This window comes from Meriones unguiculatus, chromosome 14 (genome assembly GCF_030254825.1).
Source record: "Meriones unguiculatus strain TT.TT164.6M chromosome 14, Bangor_MerUng_6.1, whole genome shotgun sequence".
Classification (NCBI taxonomy): Eukaryota; Metazoa; Chordata; class Mammalia; order Rodentia; family Muridae; genus Meriones; species Meriones unguiculatus.
In genome coordinates, this window is record NC_083361.1 from 84,003,721 (window position 1) to 84,030,961 (window position 27,241).

At 37.2% G+C, this 27,241-nt stretch overlaps 1 protein-coding gene across 16 annotated transcripts in view; it reads right to left on the bottom strand.

Moving 5' to 3' along the window:
* Emsy (EMSY transcriptional repressor, BRCA2 interacting) overlaps positions 1-27,241 on the bottom strand; it is a 71,694-nt gene that overhangs the window by 35,399 nt on the left and 9,054 nt on the right. For 7 of the 16 annotated variants that reach the window (XM_021656547.2, XM_021656551.2, XM_060367616.1 and 4 more), the window contains exons 3-10: positions 26,748-26,847; positions 25,346-25,420; positions 24,135-24,176; positions 20,513-20,688; positions 18,799-18,951; positions 16,490-16,749; positions 7,550-7,826; positions 3,731-3,991 (exon numbers count right to left, since the gene is read on the bottom strand). In XM_021656547.2, coding sequence (XP_021512222.1) covers positions 3,731-3,991; positions 7,550-7,826; positions 16,490-16,749; positions 18,799-18,951; positions 20,513-20,688; positions 24,135-24,176; positions 25,346-25,420; positions 26,748-26,847 — 1,344 coding nt within the window. The remainder of the gene's footprint in view (positions 1-3,730; positions 3,992-7,549; positions 7,827-16,489; positions 16,750-18,798; positions 18,952-20,512; positions 20,689-24,134; positions 24,177-25,345; positions 25,421-26,747; positions 26,848-27,241) is intronic. The other 9 variants (XM_021656549.2, XM_021656548.2, XM_060367621.1 and 6 more) reach the window with 7 other exon arrangements.

Below are 27,241 nucleotides of genomic sequence, written 5' to 3' on the forward strand. Positions count from 1 at the left end.
GTGATGATTTAAGCTGAGCTATTAAGGAAACAGATCTACGTACTTAGTAGCTTTAGATAATCTTAAACTTTCATTAGCTAAGAAAGAAATTGAAATTATGGTATTTGACACAGTTACTTAAATAACTTTCATGACTCTATTTTTATATACAAAATAAAAATTTTATTAGTATATACCTCATAGGGCTACTGTGAGGATCAAATATATTTGTAAAGTATTTAATACTTTACAATACTTAATGCCAAGAAATTCAATAAGTATTCTAAAAATAGTTCTGAATATAATATATACAAAGAAAAATTATTTCTAGCATGTTTTACTAATGAGCCATAATACTACATAATTCCCAAGCAGAAAGAAGCTCCAAGAAATAATCACAGAACCAAGAGACAATTCTACTCAGTGCTATGCAAACCAACTGATAACCTGGATGAAATAAGCAACATTGTAAGAAAACATTGTTTCTCAAAACTGACCTTTAAAGGGAGAGCAAATCAAATAAACAAAACATCCAAAGAAGTTTTTAAGAACTTCAACCTTCTCAGCAAGTGACAGGCCCAGAGAGCTGCCTTCAAAAGGACAGTCATTTCAATGCACCTGAAGCATATGGATAGCCATGCCTGATGTGATGGCATGAGGAACTTTTCAATCCCACAGTGGAACTAATGCAAGTTTTAAAACAACCACCATTAAAAGGCTCTGGGGATCATGGAATGGCTCCATAGATAAAGGCAGTGACATCAAGCCTGAACATCTGAGTTCCATCCCAAAGACCCACATAGTGGAAAAAGAACATATTCCTATAAGGAGTACTCTGACTTCCATATACACACGATGGCACAACATGCACAAACATACGCTCTCATACAGCACATGTGCACGTGTACACAGGTACACACAAAATATAAATAAAATGCAATAAAAGAAGCCAGACGTGGTGGTATATGCCTTTAACCCCAGGAGGCAGAGGCAAGCAGATCTCTGTGAGTTCGAGGCCAGCCTGGTCTACAAAGTGAGTCCAGGACAACCAAGGCCACACAGAGAAACTCTGACTCGAAACACCCTCCTCAAAAGAAAAAAAAAAAAAAAAAAAAAAAAGCAATAAAAAAGAATCTTCTGGAAAGGGATCATGTGGCAAATAGTAAACAAAGAAACACCTACCCAACCAAACCTATAAAAGCTAAAGTCAAGCTCTGTGATGTGTGAGGCAGGACCATTTCTCTTTCCCTCCTTCAGTTCAGTAAGTTGATGATTCCACTCCAGACTGCTAAATTCACAATTACAAGGTCCTAGCCAGAAAACAGCCCTTTCAGGAAAAAACAGGACTTCAGCTTACCAGTCACTTAATGCCAAATGAAATACCACAAAGACTATTTCCAATCCATAGTAGAATCCAACTAGAAACCAATACCAAAAGGGCCATCAAAAAAATTAATAAATAAAAAGAAAGAAAGAGAAAGAGAAAGAAAGAAAGAAAGAAAGAAAGAAAGAAAGAAAGAAAGAAAGAAAGAAAGAGAAAATGCTCAAACATTTAGAAATAAAATAACATAATTCTAAATAAATTGTCAAAGAGAAAGTCCCAGGAGAGGTTTCAGAACAAAAACTGTAAGAAAACAGCAACAAAGGATGCTGACAAAACAGTGCTAAGGAGGATTCATCAAAGCAGTTAAATAGATGTAGAACTAACAATGCATAGAAAAAAAAAAAAAACGGACTTTAGTCAAAATGCACATTCCAATCAAGAAGCTAAAAAAGCAAAAGGAAGCCAAAGAAAATAGAAAAAAGAAAACAAAACCTGAAAAATGACAGGAATTGATCAATGAAGCAAAACTATTAAAAAAAAAAAAAAACTCAATGAAAGTGAAACTCCCTAGAAAGTCTAACAAAGAAAAAGAGCATTAGTATAGATCTTGTAGCCACTTAATGAATAATTAGGAACGGACATGATAAATAACCACTTGACAATTTAAAAATTAATAAGCTACCGGGGATGGAGAGATGGCTCAGAAGTTGAGCACTGGCTGTTATTCCAAAGGTCCTGAGTTCAATTATCAACAACCACATGGTGGCTCATAACCATCTATAACGAGATCTGGTGCCCTCTTCTGGCCTGCAGGCACACATGCAGACAGAACACTGTATAAAAAAATGAACAAATCAGGGACATAGGAGGAGGTGAGTGAGGGAGGGTGGGATTGGGAGGAGAGGAGGGAGGGTACCTGGGATACAAAGTGAATAAACTGTAACTAATGTAAAAAATAAAAATTAAAAAAATGAATAAATCTTAAAAAAAAATGAATAAGCTACCAAAGCTCAATAAAGATGAAACAGCTAATCCGAAGTTTCCCAACCATTAAAAACAGCTCATAATTTAAATGCTCCCAAAACTCTTCAGGCCCAGATGATTCATTGGAGAAGTCAGCTAAGTATTTAAGGAATTAATACCAATCTTCCCTAAACTCGTCTAGAAAACAGAATACTTCAAACTCATTCAATCTGAGGCCACTAGTGCCTTGACAACCAACTAGACGAAGACACTACAAAATCAGACAACTGTGTATCACCTCAGCAGGTAATCTGAGAAACTGAGTTCACACCCCCAGCGTCCACACAAACGTCAGACAGGTGTGGTGTCCTGATGCAATCCCAGTGTTCTAGAGGCGAGAGGTGGCGACAAGGAAACCCAAAGTATACTGGGTAACTGAACTAAGCAAACTGGCAAGCACTGAGTTCAAGTGAGAACCCCTGTCTCAGCTTATAAGGTGAAGAGACAGCAGCATCAACCTCTGGCCTCCACATGAACTTGTACACATGTGCACAGAAACCTTCACATACATCTACACACACTCACATGGGAACATACATATACACATTGACCACATACATACATTTAACAAACCCTCTCATGAACAGAGATAAAAACTGAAGCCACTGATATATAAAAAAGAATTATACCATGATCAAGTAGGACTTATTTCATATATGTAACTGGTTCAACAAAAAAAAAAAAAATCAACCCATGTGATTCAGCATTTCAGCAGCTAAACACAAAAAGAAGTATTTGGTCACACCCCTTGAACGTGGAAGAGCATCTGACAGAACCTGACACGATGTCATAATGAAAAGCCCCAGCAAAGTAGAAACGTCACATCCGCAACTCAGAAAGCACTTATCCAAATTGCCTAACAGGCCTCACTCAAGCCCGAAAGGCCCAGTGCCTTCTACCCAATATCAGCATTAAGACAAGAATGTCTGTTCCGTTCACTCCTACTTACTACACATTTTAGCTGGTGAAATAAGACAGAAGATAGAGGAAAGGTAGTTGGGAAGGAATACTGCTTAGAAAGGAAGAAAGCCTGTCCTTATTTACAGGTGACATAAGAAAATACATCCTGCATACATAGGAATCCCAAGAAATCTACCTAGATACTTCCAGCAGTAATAAAATTCAGCAAGCTAGAAGAACACAAGTTCAGCAACATTGTTTACACACCAACAATAAACATGTAAAATGGAAATTAAAACTACAACACCATTTAGAGTCACTCTAAGAAAAGCATGCAGCTTAAAAAACATTTACAGGCTTTTCCTACTAGAAACCATAAAACAATGAAGGAAGAAGTAAAAAGATGTAAATAAATGGGAAGACACACTACGCTCACGAGCAGCAGAGCCAGGAGAACTGTGGACTGAGGACTCCCAGCAGACCTCACACACACTTTCCAGTTACCTGACTCCTGCTTGATCTGGATGGTAGGTTTGAGACCAGGTGGCAGCGGTGACTGCTGAGGCTGCGGTGGCTGCTGCTGAGACACTGGGGAAGGCTGGGCCACCGGCTGCTGGGTCTGCTGCTGCACTGGATGTAACTGCTGCTTAGGAGACTGCTGATGCTGTTTAGGGAACTGTGCAAGAATCTGGGTAGGGGCACTCACTAAGCTTTTGGGGGAAGGAAGTCTTGTTGATGCCATTTTGATTGCTGATGTAGATACACCTACAGAAAAGAAGAAAGGATTTAGGAAAGGGGAAGGTGGACAGGTTGAAAAAAGAAGGATGTGAACCATTCCATCAGCAAACTAACATCTTGGGAAAAGATGAAAAATTTGATCTTTTGTAAAAAAAAAAAAAAAAATCTACAAAGTAGACTAATCACAGTGCCTACTCTTGGTTATAGTCTTGCTCCATTAACAAGTTTCTAAATTTCCTGTAACCATCTTGCTTTTTTTCATTGTTGTTTAATTCTATTACTATTGTTGGTTGCTAGTCTTATTTCTCTCTTCCTTTCTAATAAAACCATGTTTTCCCCCTTGAGAATGCACATTTCCTATGCATTAGCATATACTTCTTGGAGATCGGTCCCTAACCCAGCTTTAGAGGGCAATTCTCAATTGATGTAAGCTTGTCACAGGACTCCATTACTTTTTCTTGGACTAAGGTAAAGCTAATTACAGATAACATGCTATAAGAGGAATCTTTTCCTAGAGAATATCCAGGTGAGGTTTTCTCTTTTCTAGACAGACTACACAAAAAGGAATTTTCTCTCCATTCTTTGGATACTTTCATAGCCGGCTATGATACCTACAAAGTACTCATCTAACCAACAATGAAGTTACTCGGGAGGAAAAATAAAATTCATGGATGGTCCAATGATTTACCTAACTTAACTAAAGCCTTCTGTCTTAAAGATTTCTGAAATAATAAACTTTCTTAGTTAAAAACCAGTCAGTCAATCAAGATTTATTTACATGAAGTTATTCACGCAATCACTCATCACATTTTTCAAATAAATTTAGACACTAATCCAATCAAACTCTAGAACAATTAATTTATTTTACATTTGGATGTCCAAACAAATACAGGGAACACCACCAAGTAAAATCTATTAGTCCATTTTTGGGAGAATTATGAATGAATCTACATTGATAATTTTAAGTAAATGTGTGCTATGGTTTGGGTATACACCAGTGCCCATGTGCTGAAACTCAGTCCTCAATGAAAAGTCTTAAAAACCAAGCAACTTCATCTGACTTAGTGATCATAGTTTAGACGTAGAGCCTTTCAGAGATCATTAAAACTAAGCAGGATAATTGAGGAGGAACCCCATGATTGAACAGCAATGGCTTTTTAAGAGAAAAAGAACTCAGAGAAGGCACACATATGTGATCCTTGTCTTTTGCCACGTGACCACTCTGCACGACCCTGATGATCTGAAAGCAAGAAAGTCATCACCAGATGCAAGTTCTTGATCTTCGATTTTCAACCAGAAGCCAAAACAAATCATTTTCCATCATAAAGTTACCCAGCCTGAAATACTTCATTATGCCAAAAAAAGGGCTAGTTAAAATATAAAATAAGTTAAAAATTGTAACTTGAACCTTAGAAAAAGAATGAAGCCCTAAACCCCTTTTTATGTAAAGAAGTATAAATTGGGCAAAAGACACAGCTCAGTGGGTAAAACATTTGCTGTGTAAGCCTGACAGATTTAATCTGAGTTTGATCCATAAAACCCACATAAAGGTGGAAAAAGAGGACCAACTCCACAAAGTTGTCTTCTGACTGCCACACACTCTGGGACACACACACACACACACACACACACCTAGATACATACACACCCATACAAATAAAGTATAAGTGAAGAAAGATAATAAAAGTAAGACTACTGGCCATATTTTACATGTTTAAAAAGATAACAAGAGAGGGGAAAATCAGTAAGACAACACACTTGTTAAACAGTTTCAATTAAACAAAAAAATCTTAGAAATTCCTGGGCTGGTGCGATGGGTCAGCAGATAAAAAGGACTGCTGCCATGCTTGAGGACCTGAGTTCAATCCCTAGGACTCCCACAAGTTATCCCCTGACCTCCACATGTGTGTCATGAATGTACACGGCCACACAAAACCACAGTCACATAAAATATAAATAAATAATCTTCTCAAAAAGGGAAGAAATTATTTACGTGGGCCATCACAAAACCAGTAGGACAGGAAAATTTGACAAGAACAGAATCTCATGGAGTAAGAGTGGAGAACGTGGGGCTGGAGTGATGGCTCAGAGGTTAAGAGCACTGGTTGCTTTTCCACAGGTCTTGAGTACAATTCCCAGCAACCACATGGTGGCTCACAACCATCTATAATGAGATCTAGTGCCTTCTTCCAGTGTGCAGTCAAAGCCCTTGTATATGTAATAAATAAATTACAAAAAAAAAAAAGAACAGAGTGGAGAAGAGGTTTTTTTTTCAAAACCTGTCTAAATAAAATGAAAGAATCAAAGGAATTGGAAGCGACATGCTACCTAAGATGGAGCAGGCTCAGCATAGAACTAAGGTCAGCAGAAGATCGTCATACTATTGTGAAAGGAATTCATGGAGTCCATAGAAAATATGAGGAAAAGGATAAAATGAAAGAAAGAAAATTTCTTACCAAATAAAGAGATAGTGGCAGCAGAATAAAAATGCAGTCAAACTAAGTAATTAGCAATGGCCCATTCTTTGGTTAATGGAAGGCAAAAGGACAGACACTAGAGACAAAAAGCTAGGTACTACTTCCAATCTTGAACAAAGACTCAGAAGAACCAAACAAGTAGCAGTCATCTAAAAATAAACTATTTTCATATATACACAAAACACCAATTCACACCTCTCTATGATATCAGACCAGACTTAACACCAAATTACAAATTCTTCTATCCAAACATTAAAGTGCACAACAGCATGTACAATATGCTGCTAATTTCTATATAAGGTAAAGGTTAAATATGTATCTATTTGCTTCCATGTTTACAATATGTATCTATTTTTTTCCATGGAAGAACTTAGAAAGTAATGGGGGTGGGGGAGAGAAAGACAGGACAAGGTGTAGGAGTTAGAGAGAAAAGAAAATTGCTAACACTTCATATTCTCAAGCTAAGAAAAGGTGAGCAGGCAAGTCATTGCTGACCTGACAGTGGAGGTTAGGTCAACTCCAAGACAGGAACATTCTCTCTCTCTCTTTCCTCTCAGTGGAAGTTTTGGTTTAAGAACTCAGTTATGTTATACAAATATGTTTTTGTTTTAATTTCAAGTGTGGGATATGGGACTGCCTTAGTTTATCCACAGCTGATAACAGCCTTGTGCAGCTCAGAGAGGGGTGTGGTCTTTCCCAGTTGGAGTTAACTGAAACTCTGAGAACTCTGAGACTGTATAAATACCAGAGCCCAGAGAGGAAAGGACCCTTTGAGGAGACAGAGAGGGGAAAGAAGGCTGCTAGTTCTGCTTGGATATCATGATGACTGAAACTGATTTTCCCAAAGAACCCTAGCCAGCTGGAACTGGCTAAAGAAGCATCCCTTTTTCCCTCTAACCTTCTTTCTCTCCTATCTAGGGTCGGGGTTGGAAGCGTGTAGAGGCTTAAGGATCCCCAAATAAAAGAGAGTTAAAAAGTAGCCACTCCCTCCCTGTCTCTCCATCTCGCCCACATTCGCATTCTCTCTCTCCCCCCCCCTTTCCCTTTCTCAGTTGTTTTCAAAATTCCTCCACACATGTAAAGAATTAAATGGTGGTTCACCACTCACCTTGTGCTACTGTTGACATGACCACAGACGGTGTGGAAGATACCACAGCTGTTACTGCAACTGTACTAGAAATAGGTGATGGCGTAGAACTGGTGTTGCCACTGCTGCTGGTGGTGACCAGAGAGGCCTGTGATGCAGTTATAACAACAGGTGGCTTCTGAGTCGTAGAGGCAATGACTGATGTTGGTACAAGCTTAGTGACCGCTGCATAGTTATGGGATTTGGAGAGAATGTTGGGCACGAAGGTTGAACTTGGTGATGTGGTCACTATAATAACCTAAAGGAGGAAAAAAAAGTTATTTCAAAATGTACCTTCTATATACTATAAGTGTATTTAAACTCACATACAATTCAAAACTAAGCTCTGCAATATGAAAAAAATTCAACAGAGAAAAATATACAACTAAAAGTATATGAATACTTTCCTTTACCAACAATCATCAAAACTACCTAAACACACCAATTTTCAGCAAGTATTTTAAGGCGGGGTTCAGTGTTGTGCATGACATGGCTCTGCAAGCATCCCGCCACACCACATAACTTAGAGGATAAGTTCACACCACAACATGAGAAAAGTAATCTGGAGACTTGTTCACAGGTAAATACTTATTGAGCATCTACTATGTGCCGGGCATGGTTCTAGATGCTGGGGATAGAAGAATGGACAAAACTTCCTTGTTTACATTCTAGTGCGGAGACAGCAATAAAAATATATGACATGTAGAAACAAGTGGAAAAGACAATAAACCAGGGGAAAGGGAAAAAAGGTTGATGAGATACTGAATTTTTATTTGTTAATAAAGTACTCAGTGAAGATCTCTCTAAGGTGACATTTGAGTAGAAATGAGAATGAGGTCAGGGTATAAACCATGGGCTGTTGACACCTTGAAGGGCACTTGGTGGCATGAGGGGTAGGAAACAAAGGCCCAATGCAAAAGCAAGTTTGGTGTACTCAAGAAGCTTTAAAGATCTAAGGGACAGACGGACATTCATAAGGCACTCAACTACTGAGAAGTAATGGAAGACTAGACCGTGTAAAGTCAGGATAGGTCAAGTCCTTTCATATGATGTGATGCAAGTGGCACCACTTCTCTGTGATCTTCCTCCACAAAATTCATAATCTAATCTAATAAGGGGGAAACATCATGAAAATTCTACAAGTGGGGCATCTTAACTAAAATACCTAATCTATCAAAATTAGCAAAAACAAAAAACAAAAAAACAAACAAACAAACAAAAAAACAAAACAAAACAGGAAAACCTGAGACACTTTCAAAGTGAAAGCTATTTAAGGACACTGGACAGATAAATAGAATGTGACATCCTAGGTGGGAACCATAGAACTAAAAAGGACAGCAAGTAAAACCCAAAGAAATCAAAAGAAACTCTGCACTCAAGTCAGTATTACTGCATTACTATTAATTAAAACAATGTACCATACTAGTGAAAAATATTAAATGGGAAAGAAGTATAAAGTATGAAACTTTTATAAAATTTCTGTAAATCTAAAACTTCTAAAAATTAAATCTATTTTTTAAATAAATCTATTTATTTCTCTCTATCTGCTAGATTGAAGCTTCAGTAGGGCCATGACAGTAGATACAGACAAATTAAGATGTTCTTATAAGCAAGGAGAAATGGTAGTGACTGATGTGCTCATGGGAGTTGTTGGACCTTATAGGTGAACTATGAGGATGTGCTCCTAGCCTAGTACAGAGAACAATATATAAAGCGAGAGAAGTCAGTAAGCCTGAGAAACCATAGAGTTAGCAGCAGTGAATTTCACAGAGAAAAGCACTGAATAAAAGATCCCTGGCCAGTGTCATCCAAGGTTCTTTAAAAAAAAAAAAAAAAAAGGTGCAGAAAGCCTATAGCAAGAAAGGTTAAAAGCAGATTTTCTATCAAATATGAAAGCCAGATACTTTAGAACAATAAGAATTTTAATATGATTATCCTATATTATATGTCTAATATCCACTTACAAGTGAGTATATACTACGTGCATCTTTCTGCTTCTGGGATACCTCACTCAGGATGATCTTTTCTGGTTCCCACCATTTGCCTGCAAATTTCATGATTCCCTTGTTTTTAATTGTTGAGTAGTATTCCATTGGTAAATGTACCACAATTTCTTTATCCATTCCTCAACTGAGGGACATCTGGGTTGTTTCCAGATTCTGACTATTAACGAATAAAGCTGCTATGAACATGGTTGAGCAAATGTCCTTGTTGTATACTTAAACATATTTTGGATATATGCCTAGGAGTGGTACAGCTAGACCTTGAGGGAGCACTATTCCTAACTGTCTGAGAAAGCGCCAGATTGATTTCCAAAGTGTTTGTACAAGTTTACAATCCCACCAGCAGTGGAGGAGGGTTCCTCTTTCTCCACATCCTCTCTAGCATGTGTTGGCTAAGAAAGGAGGAGGACCCTGGGTAAGATCCTCGATCCTCATTCAGAAAGGCAAATGGGATAGACATCGGAAGAGGAAGAAAACAGGGAACAGGACAGAAGCCTACCACACAGGGCCTCTGAGAGACTCTACCCAGCAGGGTATCAAAGCAGATGCTGAGACTCATAGCCAAACTTTGGGCAGGGTTCAGGGAATCTTATGAAAGAAGGGGGAAATAGAAAGACTAGGAAGGGATAGGAGCTCCACAAGGAGAGCAACAGAACCAAAAAATCTGGACACACACACACACACACACACACCAAAAATAAATAAATAAATAAATAAATAAAATAAAACCAACCTGGACACAGAGCACAGAGGTCTTTTCTGAGACTGATACTCCAACCCAGAACCATGCATAGAGATAACCTAGAATACCTGCACAGATGTAACCCATGGCAGCTCAGTGTCCAAGTGGGTTTCCCTAGTAAGGGGAACAGGGGCTGTCTGTGACATGAACTCAATGGCTGGCTCTTTGATCACCTTCCCCTGAGTGGAGGGCCAGCCTTATCAGGCCACAGAGGAAGACAATGTAGACAGTCCTGATGAGACCTGATAGGCTAGGGTCAGATGGAAGGGGAGGAGGACCTCCCTTATCAATGGACTAGGGGAGGAACATAGGAGAAGAGAGGGGGAAGGTGGGGTTGGAGGGGACAAGGGAAGGGGCTACAACTGAGATACAAAGTGATTAAATTGTAATAAATAAAATAATAAATTTTTTAAAAAACAATAAGAAGCCATGGGAAGATTTTAAGCATAGAAACAAGATGTGGTATCTATTTAAAAAGATCATTCTAGTTGCCAGGAAGTGAGAGGCAGCTATTATAGAGGGCCAGAAAAGTAACAGCAATTTCTTGGGCTGAGGTGTTAGAAGAAAGAAAGGGAGGCGATCGGATTCAAATTATTTTAACAAGCAGAGACACTAAAACTTGTTGATGAACGACAACCACAGGGTTCCTAGAACAGAACCAAGAAGAGCTCCGAGAGCTGATATGTATGTGGGCTTATTTAATTGTTGCCTAATCTCATGACACAGATACTATTATTATCCCCATTTCACAGCAGAGAATACATAATTAGCTATGCTTTGACAGTATGCATCAGTTTTGTCTGGGGTGAGTAAGCATCACTACAATGATATCCAGTTCTTTCACTAAAATTACTTGTGCCTATCTAGGACAGAACAAACTGTTTTGAAAAAAAAAAAAATTCTTCTTAACAAAGAAGTTAAGGAAGAAATTCTTTTTCAGTTATATTGGCCCTAAAGAAAGTCTGAACTTAAGTCAGTCTGAGTAAGTTCATACTCCGTATCTACAACAAGGAAACTTTATCTACACCATTACTACATATTTTCAGTGTAACAAAGAATTTAAGACATTAGTGCTTGTCCATTACTTTAAAAAAGTCTGTTGTTTTAACAATCAAGACATGTCCTGACCAGCAGACAACTTTGTAGTGAGTTGGTCAGTATAATCACAAGCAGGCTGGATTAGCCAACAATATGCAATATTAGTGAAAACAACCAAGGAATTATTATACAATCTGAGAAATGAACCAATATGGTAATAGGGTCATAAGTTTCAGAATCAAATGAGCCTGAATTTAGATCATCTTGCCTCTACCACTTTCAAATGACAGGCTACTAGATGTATTAAAACATCAAGGCTCGAATTTATTTTTTCTGTAAAATAGGGATAATAATTCCAACCTTACAAAAATCATTACAAGGATTAAATGACATAATCATGTGAAGCATCTACTAGGCACATAGCAGGTGGTCAATAGTTGAGAGTTAGCAAACGGTACTTACTAGCAGCTTCTTATTCCTATTTAATGTTCGACGGATATGAAGAGCGTTACAGATCACTTCTACCTAGAAACGATACTCAACATACTGTTTGTTTCATTGGAAACATTTTCCCCTGCCTAATGCTAATATTCCTGAGTATACAGAGAACTCATAGGTACCACACCCTATGTACTAATTAGAGTACTAAAGACACTTTTGTCAATCCTGAACCAATAGTCACAGCTTCCAAGAGGCACAATGCTGACGACTGCAGTACAAAAGAGGATTCACTAGGCTTGGCAGAAAAGTAAGCTATAGTCAATTAGCAATGCTGGACAGGAAGGGAAAGAGAAGCATGCATAGTTCAAATACTTGAAGTTTCAGAATGAGTATATGAAGGTTGGGTTCTCACATTAAGAAAAGAATAAAGCTAGGATCTTTAGGAGCACATTTTAGATAACAGACACAGGATAAAACATAGTTTGAGATTTCAGTACACAAATGATTTCTGATCTGTAAAAATGCTTCTCAAACTAGAGATCCACCCTGGACAGATCACTCACACTTTGAAGTTGCTTATTACAAGAGGGGAGATTAAAAAAGTTTAGAAGCCAAGTGAACCACACAGTGTTTATTCAGGCCATAATTCAAATTACTGACCTTCTAGCATTCACAAAAACTCCTTAAGAGTGCTGGGACTTGCACCCTAAGGACAAAATGAAAAATATCAATCAAGCACATGAAAGCATAAAGCTATATTCTGTTGCTCTGTTTATATCAGTGCTGTACCAAGGTTGTTTTACATAAGGCATATTAACATACGTGGAAATGTATCTACACTAAAAATGCACAACCTATTTAAATGTAAACACCATTTACAAAATCAGAAACAATTATACTTAATGTAAAGTCACTTTACCTACAATTACTAATTGCTAAGTTGACTTAAATACAAATTGTGAGAAATCCAAGGTAAATACAATTATGACAACAGCCTTGGACAAAAATATTTTTTAAATCTACTTATCCAGCAAACAGAAAACAAAACAAAACAAAACACAGAAAGTATATTTGGTAGTCCTAACCATAATCTAGTTGTCCAAAATCCTTAAAAAAAAAACACACACACACACACACACACACAAAAATAAAAAATAAAAATAAAAAAAACAGATGGAAGGGTTGAAATGAAGAGAACACAGTTTTACAACTGAGACACAGTAGATACTCAGTAATTATTTGTGAAATAAATGAGCCTTTTTTTTTTCTCAAATGTTTATTTTTCTTAAACACAAATAAGCCTAATTTTCTGAATCTGAAAATTTAAGGTATGGCCTATATATGACTTTGGAAATAAATGTGCTTTCTTAAAAGCATGAGTCTGACAAACTTAAATATTCATTTTCATCTCAAAATCCTCAACAAAAAAACAGGAGTAAGAAAAAGAAAAAAGAAACCAAAGCATTCATACTTCACTTACAGGGAACCTAATTTGTTACAAACATTTTTTATGTAAGTCTACCAAAAACAAATCAGAAAGTTAATGATGTTAGGTGACACTTGTTAAACACTCATTGTATGGACTGTAATTATTTTCAATGAATAATCTTATCTCTTTCTCCTAGCAACTCTTAAGAAATACTATTATTACTTTTGTCTTAAAAGAAAACAAGTAGATTAGCAGACAATTAGCAGAAGTCCAGTGACACAGCTCTGTGGAAAAGTGATTACTTAACATAACCAGATCATACTGGAACTAGAGCTACTTATGTGTGTATTGATTTGCTCATTTATTAATTCATTCATTCAACAAATATTAATTAGCATCTAGTACATGCCAAGGCATTGTTCTAAGTTCTAGGGAACACAATGATAAATAAAACACAGGTCAAAGCTACTCTCAGCAGTCTATGGGAGAAATAGAAAATAAACTTGAAATTTATAACATCAACTACTTATAAACATAATGAATAAAAATGAAACACACAATAGAAACAAAACACAAATGAGATATAGGTAGTCTTTTAGTTACAGCTTTTCTACACTATTTCTTGAATACCAAAAACATTTCTAAGTAGATGAAAGAGGAAGAGAAAAAAAAATAGCCATAAGATCTATCAGTGAAGGCAGTTAAAAGCATTACTGTATCAACCTGAAGCAAAGTTATATAACAGTCAGTTGGTGTTAAGGCCAGCTCAGAAAGCATAACTAAGAGCTAAGGATGATACAGCTCAGTGGCAAAGCACTTTACCAGAATATTCAAGGCCCTGGGTTCATTCCCCAGCATCACTCACCCACCAAAAGCAAAAACAAAACAAAAGCAAAAAAATCTTCTTACACATACAAAAAAAAAAAAAAAAAAAAAAAAAAAAGGAGTAACTGCAACACCATGTAAATAGTGGCATTCAAAAATGCTTACTGAAATCAAGTAAAAATGTAAAACTATGTTCAATAAACCCTGAAATCATCTAAAACAATTAATTTCATTGGGAAATTGGGATGCTTCAGTAACCCAGTAGATTCATTTACTTGAAGCAGTTAACTGTTGTCAGCATATCAGTAAAACGCTGACTTCCAAGAACACTGCCGAGCAAAGGGGCTGGCGCTGTCTAGGTGTGTGCTATGCGCCACGTCTTAAACACTCAAGCCCACTTAAGCTTTGTGCCGATGCAGGTGTTACTCATGTCCCTGAGATAAGACTTAGAAACACCTATTAGCTCAGGTGCCACAGCACCCTTCCAAGATTTATTCTAAAATACTGGCAGCCAGGCGTATAATACTCAAAGTAGGAAACTGGAAGATTCTTGCCTGATAAATCTGCCTGGTTCAGGAAAACCCTAAAGACAAGTGCCAGAGGAGCAAAGCAGTGAGTGTGCCGGCTTCACAAGTGAGCCGAGTGCCGGACTCTAAAGGAACTTCTGAAAAGAACAACTAACAGGTAAGACAAAGAAAATGAAAAAGAAAACCAAACCAAAAGGCTTATAACTATAATCAAATAAAAAAATACAGTCATCCTATCAAAACGCAGGATGTTATTTTTAAAAAGAAAACTAAGGAACATTTAGAAAAGAAGGAAGAGTTACTAGAAGTTTAAAATATGATGGTTGCCAAGTATGCTAACGCATGCCTGCGATCCTCAGTACTCAAGCTTCAAGGTCAGCTGAGGCGACAAAGTTAGTCCCAGGCCAGACAGAAAAAAACACTGAGATTCTTTCTCCAAGAAAAATAAAGTAATAAAGCAAAATTGAACAATTTTGTGCAAGCAACATAGGATACTGATCAAAGGTACAGATAGTGATAATACACATTTACTCATGTCAGGTTTTCTTCTAACAGCTTTACATATATTATTTATTATACCGAAAGATATTATAGAAACTCTGGGGAGTTTTCTCTCTATTTCAAAGAAGAAAACTGAGCGTAGATTTTAGTTTGCTCACAGTAAAAAAAAAAAAACAAAAAACAAAAACAAAAAAAAAAAAAACCCAAAAACCTGGTGGCAAGCTGGATTTAAAATCAAAAACGTCTAGTTCCAAAATCCGTACCCCAAGCCACTATGCTACACTGGGGGTGGGGATAAGAAAACACATGGAAAATAGAATTGAAAAAAGTAGAAGAGTTTAAAGGATCAATTTAGAATGTTCCAAGTTTTCAGTAAGTGATCCACAAAGGAAATGTCGACCATCAAAGAGGTAACCCAAGAACTTCTGAGAACTGAAGGCATGAGTGTACCGGATAAAAATCTCTAAAGACAGAATATAAGGGTCATGAAGCCTTTGCTGTTTCCTCTAAAAAGTTTCCAAAGACAAAACCAGAAGCTAAAACCAGGACGGCACTAGGTGTCTCAAAAATAATACTAGAAGCTGGAAGCCAAGTGTAGAATGTCTTCAAAACTCACAGGAAAAAAGTTCTTTGTCCACAGTGGGTCTCAAAAAACGTCTCAGCCACCCACACACAGGGAAGCTACTAAAAAACATGCCCTATCTAGTAAAACAAACTAATAAAAAGGGAATCCCAGAAACACAGGTGTAAAATAAGTCTCAGGTAATCAGAATCTAGACTAGTGTGAAGACTGCAAGAACATGAAATTAAAAGAATAAGGAAGATAACAACTATTCATTTACTCATACCCCTTCTTTCTAAGAAACACTTACCTCTACTTACTGGCAGAGCAATAACTGACTTCCTAAACATAAGGCAAGCCCCATAAACAAAGACTTTAAAACTTTTCTAGTTTGTTTCAAAATGGCATTACAATTATCAATACAATGTAAGTCCAGAACCAGATCAGCTAGCTGCCATCTTGGGCAAATCACCTGGAGCCTAAACCTCATCTTGAAAAAGTGAACAATATCTATCTCAATGTTTTTTGGGTTTTGGTTTTTCTGTTTGCCTGTTTGGTTTGGTTTTTTGTCAGAGGATTTCTCTGTGTAGCCCTGGCTATACTGGACTCGCTTTGTAGACCAGGCTGGCCTCAAACTCATAGAGATCCACCTGCTTCGGCCTCCCAAGTGCTGGGATTACAGGCAGGGGCCACCGCACCCGGCATCATCTCAATGTTTCATGTGCAGAATTAAACAAGAGATGTGTGCATTCCCAGCATAATGCCAAGTACATAGTGAGCGCGCAGTACATGACTGTCGACACTAAATCACACTAGGTGAAAGAAACAGAATTGAGACTCCCTCTACCACTTACCTTCTGTGTTGTTGTGTTGGTCGTCTGTGTTGATGGTTTGGTAAAAGTTATTTTCACAGGTGACATGTGGGGCGGCAAGGAGTTGGCGATGCTCTGCATGATGTTGCTCATCTTGGGACTGCCACTCACAGGCACAGTGATCGTCTTAGAGACTGGAACGATGGCCTTCGGAACTTCCTTCAAGACAACAGGAGACGAGCTAGAAGAGTTTGTTCGCCTGCGTTTTCGGGGTTTTTCATCTTCATCAGAACAATTAACACCTGAAAGACAACAACAGCCTTCTTACTTATAAGAAACTAACATTGCCTCTTACATTTTATTTTTTTAAATGTCCATGTCATTCTTGGCCTCTCCGTTTCTTTTATGCCCAATCTGTCACTAAGTCCCAAAAATTTTCTCTCAGAAAAGTTGTCTCTCTGAATATTCATCCTCTTTTCCTTAAACTACTACCACATTTGGGGCTCCCTGTCTCTTGCCTGTATTTTATCACTAACCTCTTCATCCTCCTACTTCTATTCTATACTCCTCTATGCTATAGCAAACTAGGAAATTGCGTAACTGAGTGCTAAGCCTGAAATTCCCTAACTCTGTATTTCTCTATACTCCCCAAATCCTCCCCAGACTGAAACTCAAGGACCAGTCACATAATACCATCGTTCCAGGCACATAATATCATTACCATTGCCCTATGCCCCTCTAAAATCTTGACCAACTAAATTTCTCACCACTGTCCAAAGATACTTCAGCACCCTCTTATCTGAGTCTGTTTATGAATTTTTCTTTGAAGACCACCACCATCCTTGAAGACCTCTTCCTCATTCTGCTGTCATCATCCTGCAAGCCACCTTCTCACTGAAGCTCTCCCTTCCTTGGTGAAAAGTTAACCCACCTCTCCTTTGAGCAGAATACATAAAGCACTTTTCTACATCCTCTTCTGTACCATTTACCATGCAACAATATAACTGTCTGCACATCTTCCATATTAATAAGCTTTTAGACAAGAATGACTAAGTCTGTTTTGTCTCCCTGATAAGGTGACTTCCACAAAGCTGGTGAATGAATAATAAAACTAACATTGTCTTTGAGTATAAAGTGACATAGTTCTTATTATTTGAAAGTATATTAGTTTGTGAAATAGTTACATGTTTGAGAGTCACTAAAAGTAGTTTTAAAAATGATTTTTAAAAATAGGTCCTGAGAGTCATTTCTAAAGACAACCTTGGTTATATCTACAGAGACCTGAAATAAACTTAACAGTCCAGGACTCTTAGCATTTTTATAATCTAAAACTTCAATTCTTTTGTAGATTTCACAAAATTCATATGAGAAATATATACAGCAATATATATGGGAATATCTACAGAACACATATTAAAAAATTACATAGTATGACTCATAGAATTGAAAATAAGTTTTTACAGCTTCAGTTTTTAGACTCTATACAGGACTGGCAATGACCTAGAAACCTGTCTAAAAGAGGCAAATGCTACCTCTAAAATCTCTAAGAAAATAATGTATTACTATATTGAGACAAATTAAAATCAAACAAAAACAAAATATAAAACAATTTTTAAAATAAAATTAAGAAACATTAATCTAAGAAAAACAGTCACCAAATGTTTCACAGAATTAAGTATGGTAGTAACACTAGTAACCCCAGCACTTGGGAGGACAAAGCAGTAAGATCACAAGTCTAAGGCCGTCCTGAACTACAGTGAGATTCCGACTCAAAAAAATATATATATATATGAGAGAAAGAGAGAGAGAGAGAGAGAGAGAGAAGACTGTTATATAGAACAGAGAAGAATCAAGAGTTTAAAACTGCAAATATTGTTTTTAATTATGTCAAGTAGAAATATCTCTTTAAGGTAGCCTCTACAATTAGTCACCGAATGTCAAAGCTGGATGATATATACAGTAATGCAAAAAGATAAAGATAAAAATAAAAATAAAAAATAGAAACACTGCAAAGATTGGAAATCTGGGAAAACATCAAATAGTCACCTAAGCACATGCCGTCAGTTCCTATTCATCGATGTTCCTCAGGCATCAAAAGATGTGAATGCCTAAAGGACAGCACTGTTCAAAAGCAGACTTCCCACACAGAGAAAAAAATGCTGGCATTTCTCAAATCTCAAAGCCGATGAAAAAGCAAATACCTAGTCATACACGTAGATAACAAGTCTTTAGAACCTTCCAAAACTAACCACAGAAACAGTTTGTGGCCCGATGACTTATTCCAGAAAAGCAGATCTAACCAGAGCTTGGACTGCAGCATTTAGCCAAGAGGGCCTTGAGACATCACTTACTTTTGACATACACAGTACTTCCACTTGGCAAGACAACTACACTGGAGGCAGGACTGGCAGGTCGTGGAGACTTAACCGTCGCTAGGCTGCCACTTGGAACAGGGGTAGAGGTTGGGGTTGACGTGGTACTTGTGTAGGAATAGCAAACCACTACTGAAGGAATCATAAAAAAAACAAAAATTTGCTGTTAACTTTCACCACAACTGTCCAGATATACAGAGAAATTACTTTTATATCATTTCCAGGAAATCAGAAGCTAGATGCTACTATAAGGTACCAGACTCAAGGTTTGAGGGCTGTTTTGAAAATCATCACTTACTGGGTCTTTCCTGAGTATTTACCAGCTTATCAACAGGTAATGGTGAATGGAGGTACAAAGCAAACTTTACTGAGGAAAAAGGGAATTCATTTCTCACGATGGCAAGAACTGGACAACAGTCACAAACTTGAAATACTTCTTAAAACCATTAGCAGAGCAACAATGGGTAAATATAACTTCTCCCTAATCACAGCAATTTTCAAAGTGCTCATAGGAGGAAAACCAAGCTACAGTCTGTTTAAGTAAACTAATTAAACTGCCATTTGCCAGCCAAGGGGTATAATAACTAAAATAACATCAAATCTCAACCTAGTTATCACTCAGTGAAAGGACACAACCTAGCAACACCAAGAACAGCCTGGCATTACCATGTACTGACTGACAGGTACTATGCTAAATCTTTTCCATCATCACTGATTCCCCCTTTTAATATGAAGAACCCAGTTTACAGATGCTAAGAATTGCCAAAGGTCACAGAGCTAGGAAATGACAAACTTAAATCCAAACACTGACTTGACTATCAGAAACCCAACTTTCTTCCCATTCTACCAGCCAGCAAGAAGAAAAAGAAAAAGTGGGAAGAGAAGAAATATAACTGCCAACAACGAAAAAAACAGGAATCCAGTAGAGGCTAAGTTCACACAGATAACTGACTCCCTAAAACATATAGCTTTGTTTGGTGTAAAGCCGAGCCTGGACAAGAGTGAAAAGTGTCTCACTCTACTCAAAGCCCACTACTAGACAAGACAAAGCAACTTCTCAAAATAATCTGGCAATGCATTGTTTTTAGAGCTGTTTTTGATCCAAGCATACTCTCAAATTTAGTATCAACCTTGCTAAATCAAAGATTTTTTTAAAACATGTCAGTTACTAGATCAAGCAACAGTAAGAAAGTGCTCACTGACCAGAACACAGAGGCCATGTATAGCATTGATTCAAAAAAATAAAAAGTTTAATTTTTTGGAGCAGTTCAACAGCTTTTATTCAACAAATACTTCTGTCCTCTTGTCTATTCTCTAAACCCTTCCATTCACCTGTAATGAGAAACACCCACAGTAATGGTAGCTCTTGTCGATACTCTCAGCAGTTTGGAGGCTACGATAAAAGGACTGCCTCGACTTTGAGTCCAGCCTGGCTACAGTGTTTGGTTTGGCAAAGCAAGACAAAAGATATACTGATGTCAGAAAGTCAATCTGAGGGAGCTTTTTGCAATTCTGTGATTAACATAGTTTTTCCTCTGGAGTATAAAGAAACTTGATTCGGTGGAGACTGAAAGCCTAGCAGTTTCTAGTTTGAAAATCAAAGACATACCAATCCCATAGTTTTTAGGCACTTACTAAAAATAGGTGAACAGTCCTGAGAGGAATCCCCTCTCACAGCAGTGCTCCTACTCACCTTCTTTGCTTGCTGTCTCCGCAGGCACGGGAAGGGATGCATTGTGCTGGACAGCTGCGTTGGCCACAGCATTGGCTGTCACAGTGAAGGCAGTCTGGGGAACCAGCCGGGGCATCAGTGGCACCAATCTACGGCCTTCGATGGACCACTCTGAAGAACTATTAGGCCCAGACATACTGAACAAAAGAAAAAACACTGCTACAAGGGTTCGCACTTACTGAAAAATGCGTCAATCAAACATAACTTTTTAATGATAAAAAGTACCCTGAATTCTGGAGAGGCTTCATTTTAAGCAAGCAAGATCAAACTTAGGAACAATTAAACTCAAGGAATGCCACACACTGAGGTTCTTACACACTTTATTCTATAATCTGAATCCTATAGTGAACATAACTGCAACTACAATTTTTTTCTATGCTTTGAAAATAAAAATTGGTATTGATTTTATAAAATTGGGTTTCATGAAACGAATATTTCTGCTAACTTTTAAAACTTTATTTTGTAATTATGCCAAGAAAATAAAAGCACTGGGAGTGTTAAGAATCAGACTTTCCTTTACAGTTAAAGACAAGTTCAATGAATTTTTGCAAAATTCCCTAACTGCCCGCATGGCCAGAGATTCTAAAGGCTTTCAAACACAGAAAACTGAGGCAGTAAACGAGAGAAGTTAGTAAGATGGAAAACATCTGCATACAACAGCAAATGTCACTGATAGTATTCACTGTGTTTTTATATTATTACCCTTCCTGTTAAAAAAAAAAAAAAAAAAGATCTGAGGATACTTAAAGAAATCTGCACTATTTCACTTTATTTGGATGGTATAGCCTACACTCCAAAAGGCGCTTGTGGCAACTAGACCCTCACTCTTTAAGAAATCATTAAATAGTCTCTCTGCCTTAAACTTCTTAGTAAGTTTTGTTCCAGAAATCATACTAGATGTTAAAATACCAGAAGACAGCTGCAACGTCTCTTACTTGGCTTCACGAAATACTCTAATGTTTAGCATCAAGGTCTAAAATTAATCTAGAAACAACTGGTTTTCTTCACTAAACCAGAAGTACGTCTTCAAGTTTTGTGAAACCAGAGACTCTACACCCCATCCTAGAGCTTAAGACTCTATATCCAGTGATCCTTCAGATTCAGGCAGAGTACCCCAAATCCTTTGCCAGTGGGCAGTGGAATAATTCCATGATGACAATGATGGTGATGTTGACAGTGATGTATCATTAAAACCAACTAAGGGCATGTTACATGTCAGGCACTGCTCTACATATCTCACGTGTGTTAACTCAGTTCTCTCAATAATCCTACGAAGCGATAGTATTAGCATCTTCATTTCTAGAAGGAAAAACTGAATCCAGACATTAAATAACATGCCTACGGCCACACAATAAATGGCTCCTTCAACAAGTATGTACCATGCTTCTGTAATTATTTGTTGTATCATAAACATAAAGAATAAAAGTTTCCTAGTGGTTTTTATGGGCAGGTTTGTTTTATACCAATTGAGATTATTGTCTAATTACTGCCAACTATTGCTGAAGGGAATAAATTACAACTTAAAAAGGATTTAAACAGGCATGATGACACAGGCCTTTAGCCTTTAATCCCAGCAGCCTCTAAGCAAAAGTAAATCTCTCAGTAAGTTCAAGTTCAGCCTAGTTTACTTAGTTAACTCCAGGCCAGCCAAGGCTATATAATGAGACCCTGTCTCAAAACACCAAAATAAAACATTGTCTCAAAGAAGGAAAAAGAACAAAGGGAGAAGAAAAAGAGATTCAAGCTGAAGAATCCAGTTGGGTTACTATGAAAGAATATAAATTCTTTTGTGATTTAAAGCAGTCCTACATAAGAGAAGAAAAGGTGGACTTTCTGAGGCTTTAGTAACCTCACAAATATGTGAAATAAAGCTTCAGAAATAAAGTGTTCAGAAACTGAACACTAGTTCAGAAACAAAGAATAGAACAAACAAGAAAAAGACAGAAAAGCATTATTACTAATTATTAAATAAAAACTTTCCAAAAGCTACCATCTCCTTGGTACAGTCCTACTCTGATAACCATTGTATTAGTGTCACTGATAAACTTGTCTGGTATGAGTTTACCACACAAAGTGACTTCTACACTTACCTGGTGTATTGTTTAAATGGTGGCAGGTATTATAGAAGATTAATAACATGAAGCACATGGACATGTGCTACTGAAAAGATAAAGCTTGCAGTGCAAAAAAACACAACTGCAACTTTCAGGAAGAATTAGCTCTTCCAAATGTCCACTCATGCAAGCATGCTCAAATATTAAGTGAATGAGAAATGAAATATCATGTTAGAATTAGATAAAAAGTTCCTATTTGCTAAGTGATAGATAGGTTGTAAAGCTGATCAAGTCATCTAAATGAATTTAGAAATTACATATTGTACCTAAGGGTTCACAGGTCCCCTCAGTTTGCACACTCACCTGTCTCTCTAGTCATCTAAGGACCACAGGAAGGTGTGGACCCTAAACTGATCTCTGCTCTGAGAAAGCCAAATACTAATGAGCTACAGTGGGCTGCACCCTCACACAGCAACACAGCATCCTGGGAATGTTTGACAGCTGGCAGATATGCAGAGATCTGATATTCCAGACTATCATTTTAGTCTAATTGAGGACAAAGAGTGGCCTAAGCAAAACATGGATGCATTAATATTGTTGTAACTAAGAACTCAGTTATAGTATCAAAGGACAAAGACCCCCCCCAGTCAAGCCTTGGAGCACAAGACCTTTCATACAGTTTCTCTTAGGTCCAGGGCCCTTACTCCTTTTGCTCCCCTTCTTTCCTGATCATCTTCTCAGCTTTCCCATCACCTTTCAAGTACATTCCTTCTGGGCTACACAGCAATTTCAAGTGGGGGAAGGGGAGGAAGAAAAAGGAATGCAATCAGCTCCCATGCATTCCTTTAGTTGTTTTTACAGACTAAAACCCTCATGGGTCATCTTTGGGCCTAGGCTCCACTGCTATATCTGAGGGCAAGAAAATATCACCAATCCTCATTCTCTGACTCTTGGGCTCAACAAATAAATACAGTATCTAGTCAAACTAAAACCACAATATAAAATATTAAAATCAGAGTATAGAAAGACCTAAAAAGCTTTTTTTAGTTATACTGAAGTAAATTCTTTTTAAAAAGAAAGTTTATACATTTAAAAAAAAAAAAAGTCAGAAAGGAAGGGGAGGGCAGAGAAACAGGTGAAATAGAAGCCAACTCTCAATTATCCATGCTAATGGAGAGAGGAAGGAAAGGGAGAGGTCAAATAGATTAAAGAAATCCACACATTATCCAAAAATTATTTTAGCAAATACTAGTAAATTCTTGCACAAATTTTTCAGGCCAACTAACAAATAGTGAAATGAGTTATTACAAATTTTCACCTCCTCTCCCTTCCCACCCTCTGACTGGAGATATTCCCAAGCAGCAAAAATGGCTAAAGGTCGGGCAGTATTAGGAAGGTGAGGAGGGAAGAGAAGAAGCAAGGGGCATGGTTAATTCATAAATAAAGTATGTGCCCCTGAATAATTGAGAGCGTCAATTTGGAAATAAATACAAGAAAAAGCCTGAAATAATAATAACCTATTTGCATACCTGTAACTTGGTCTTTCACCCAAATATAAGGATAAATTCATTCTTAAAAGGGGAAAAAAGGAAAAGGAGACTAAATAAATGTTATCCTTTAAGAATGACACTGATGCATCAACTTACAACTCATTGCCCCACAATACCCTTTGAATGCTTCTAAGGTATTCATTTTCTACTTTATTATCTAGCACACAGTTTCCTATTACCAGTTCCCAAATCAGAATCCAGACCCAGTTTAAAGTCTGAAGCAAATTAAAAACGGGACACATTAAATTTCAATGTTTCAACTCTTTTAGTCTCCACAGAGAACTTCTAAGTTTCTACAATGCATACCTACCACTGAAGAATCTGAGACTTACAGAACGAACAGCAAAACATTTAAACTATACTGTTAAAGAGGTGAGTACCCCATTCTATGTGTTAAGCAAAATGAGGGACAGTGAAGTACAAGAAGCCAACAGAGCTGTGTAATCAATTCAAATTCTGCCAAATGCCTTATGTCATCAGATTAGGGTAATGCACTAAGTTCTCTTTCCTTTAGTCATTTTAAAACATAAAAATTAAAACACATGGATTATACGTGAACATTTTATGGACTATTTTATCATCAGTGAAAGGACTGTGTTTGGTCCTTTCTGTTCTTCAGGAGGCACTCTCTCTCTATAACTAACGGTGATTCTACTCAGTCCTCTACTACCCTCTCCCCAGTCAGTCAGCTAAGAAGCCTTTATCACTTTAATGTGTTTGCTTTCTAAAGTACATTAAGTTATATTTATAGTCCTCAAAATAACATGGTTTATTTTTTTCTGAGTATTTTTTCAAAATATCTGAAATAATTAGAGCCATATAAATATTGGAATGCCTATTTATAAAGCAATATACATATCAAATACCATTACAAGAAATATCTAAGCACCTTTCAGTTTTGGGAGGCATGCTTCGTTACTGAGCTATGCTTCCAGTGGTCTTTGATTATACAGAGATTACCTTCTAATAGGACTTGACCTACATACTTTAAGCTTCCCTAACAAAATGCAAAACAAAAACCGAAAAGTAATCAATAAAATAAACAGTAATCACTATGGGCAGGATCTCTGAGAATAGAGATATTATTAAGATAAAAGACTCAGGGACCTGCCACACAAAAGGAAGACTGTCTCAAAACTACTTTATACTACATCATTTAAAAAATCAGGGGTGGTAGACTAATGGCTTACTTATGTGCAATTGTTGTTAACCGTTCATCGTTTACTGCTCTCCGAACTTCAGCACGGTGGCGTTCTGTTGAGATGCTATGAAAAAAAATAGCCATTATAGAACTCTGCCAAGCAGGCAGCTCTTCTCTACACTTTTATTAATGTTTAAGTCAACATCTTTGAGGGGCTCAGGATTACTTTGCCTAATGTGTATCTTAAATGTTTCAAAGTCATAGGAAAGGTTTCATACTGATTCTGTTTAACTGAGGATTATTTCTCTGCAAATTGCAGGAAGACAAATTCAGCCTGATAAGTACATTTTCCCATCTGTGGAACAGGCCATGTTAAGACTAGCAGTGCTTCCTGTTAACTAGACGTGGAGACAGGTGCTCAAAGGCCTCCTTATCTCATGACTGCTGGCAGGAGGACCGGGCACTTAGAAGAAAATCTTCTAAGGTCTTTTCTTAGGCTGAAGAGTCTAATAATTTCACATTCAATGAATATAATAAAAGCAATAAGAGTGGCCAGATAGTGTGTTTCTTGTGAATACATGCAATGAAATGTGAATCAACTCCAGCTAGATGCTTTCTACATTATGTTACCAATGGTAAAAATGTGCATATATTACACATCAATAAGTGAAACATTTTTTTAAAGACTACATCCATTATATTCATAAATACCCAATAAGGTAAACACCACTCTTCTTGTATTCTTTAGCACTTAAACACTAAATTTACAGCATGCATCACAACACTAAAAGCAAAATTTATGAGGAAATATAAACAACAAAAAGACTAAGAATCTACTTAATTATATTCCTTTATTAATGTTAAGTAAGAGCCTCTTCCATATTTTAACTTCTAAAAATAGAACAAAATGACTTTAAATGTAGACAGCAAACTTGAGTTAAAGCAGAACATTTTCTGAGAAAGCGCAAGATACAAAAATGGATCAAGACAAAGCACCAAGGAATACCTTTCACTAGAGTTGTCTGATGAATTCAAGCGCCCCTCTACCTCAGGTAAAGGAGTCAACAGAGTTAAGGCAGTGACCATATGACTAGCACCCACTTACATGCTGAGGCATCTTGCTTACACCCCTTTTTCCCCTCCAGTAAATGCCACTCTACATCTTGAAGTTCAGCTGCACCAGCTCTTCTTTCTTTCACCTATGTCGAAGGACCTCCCATTCCACATAACCAAAAATATCTGCCTTAAACCCTTTCATTGGCTTACACAACAGAGACTAAGTGTCCTCATTTTCTATGGCAGCAGTCACATACTGGAATAGGGCCTCTAAGTGCCCAACAAAGTACCCAACAAACTGAAAACCTCTGTTCTTTAACTTGAGAGTGAAAAAAAACAAACTCTCATAAAACGAGATTTCTAGTCATATCACCAAAACTTTCATGACAAATTACCTAAGGACTTTTGAGAGTTCTCCAAGAAGATCTTTCTTTTCCTTGGTGAGATCCCCCTGTGCCCGAAGTGCACTGATAACTCCAGCATATGCCTCCAATTCTAGAAGAAGAAAATTATTTTATCAAGATTAAGTCTTTAGTTTTGAATAATGTGGACATGCAATATTAAACTTCAGGGCAAGAAATCTAAAATCAACCAAATGCAAAATTTAAAATTCTTTCAAAAATATTACTGAAAACAAAGACTGAAGTGTCACTTACATCACTTACACTGTTTTGTTACACATGTCTCAGAGAAGTCATAGGTATAAAATACTTAGGAAAGAAAACCTCTAACAACATGTTACTAAAAACATTTGACCTAGCCAAACATGGCTTTATCTAAGATCTTTACATCTACAAAAATTAGCACCCAAGACAATAAAACACAAAAAACTACCATCAAAATGACTAATTAGTCTGGGTATAATGTCACATGCCTATAATTCCAGCAC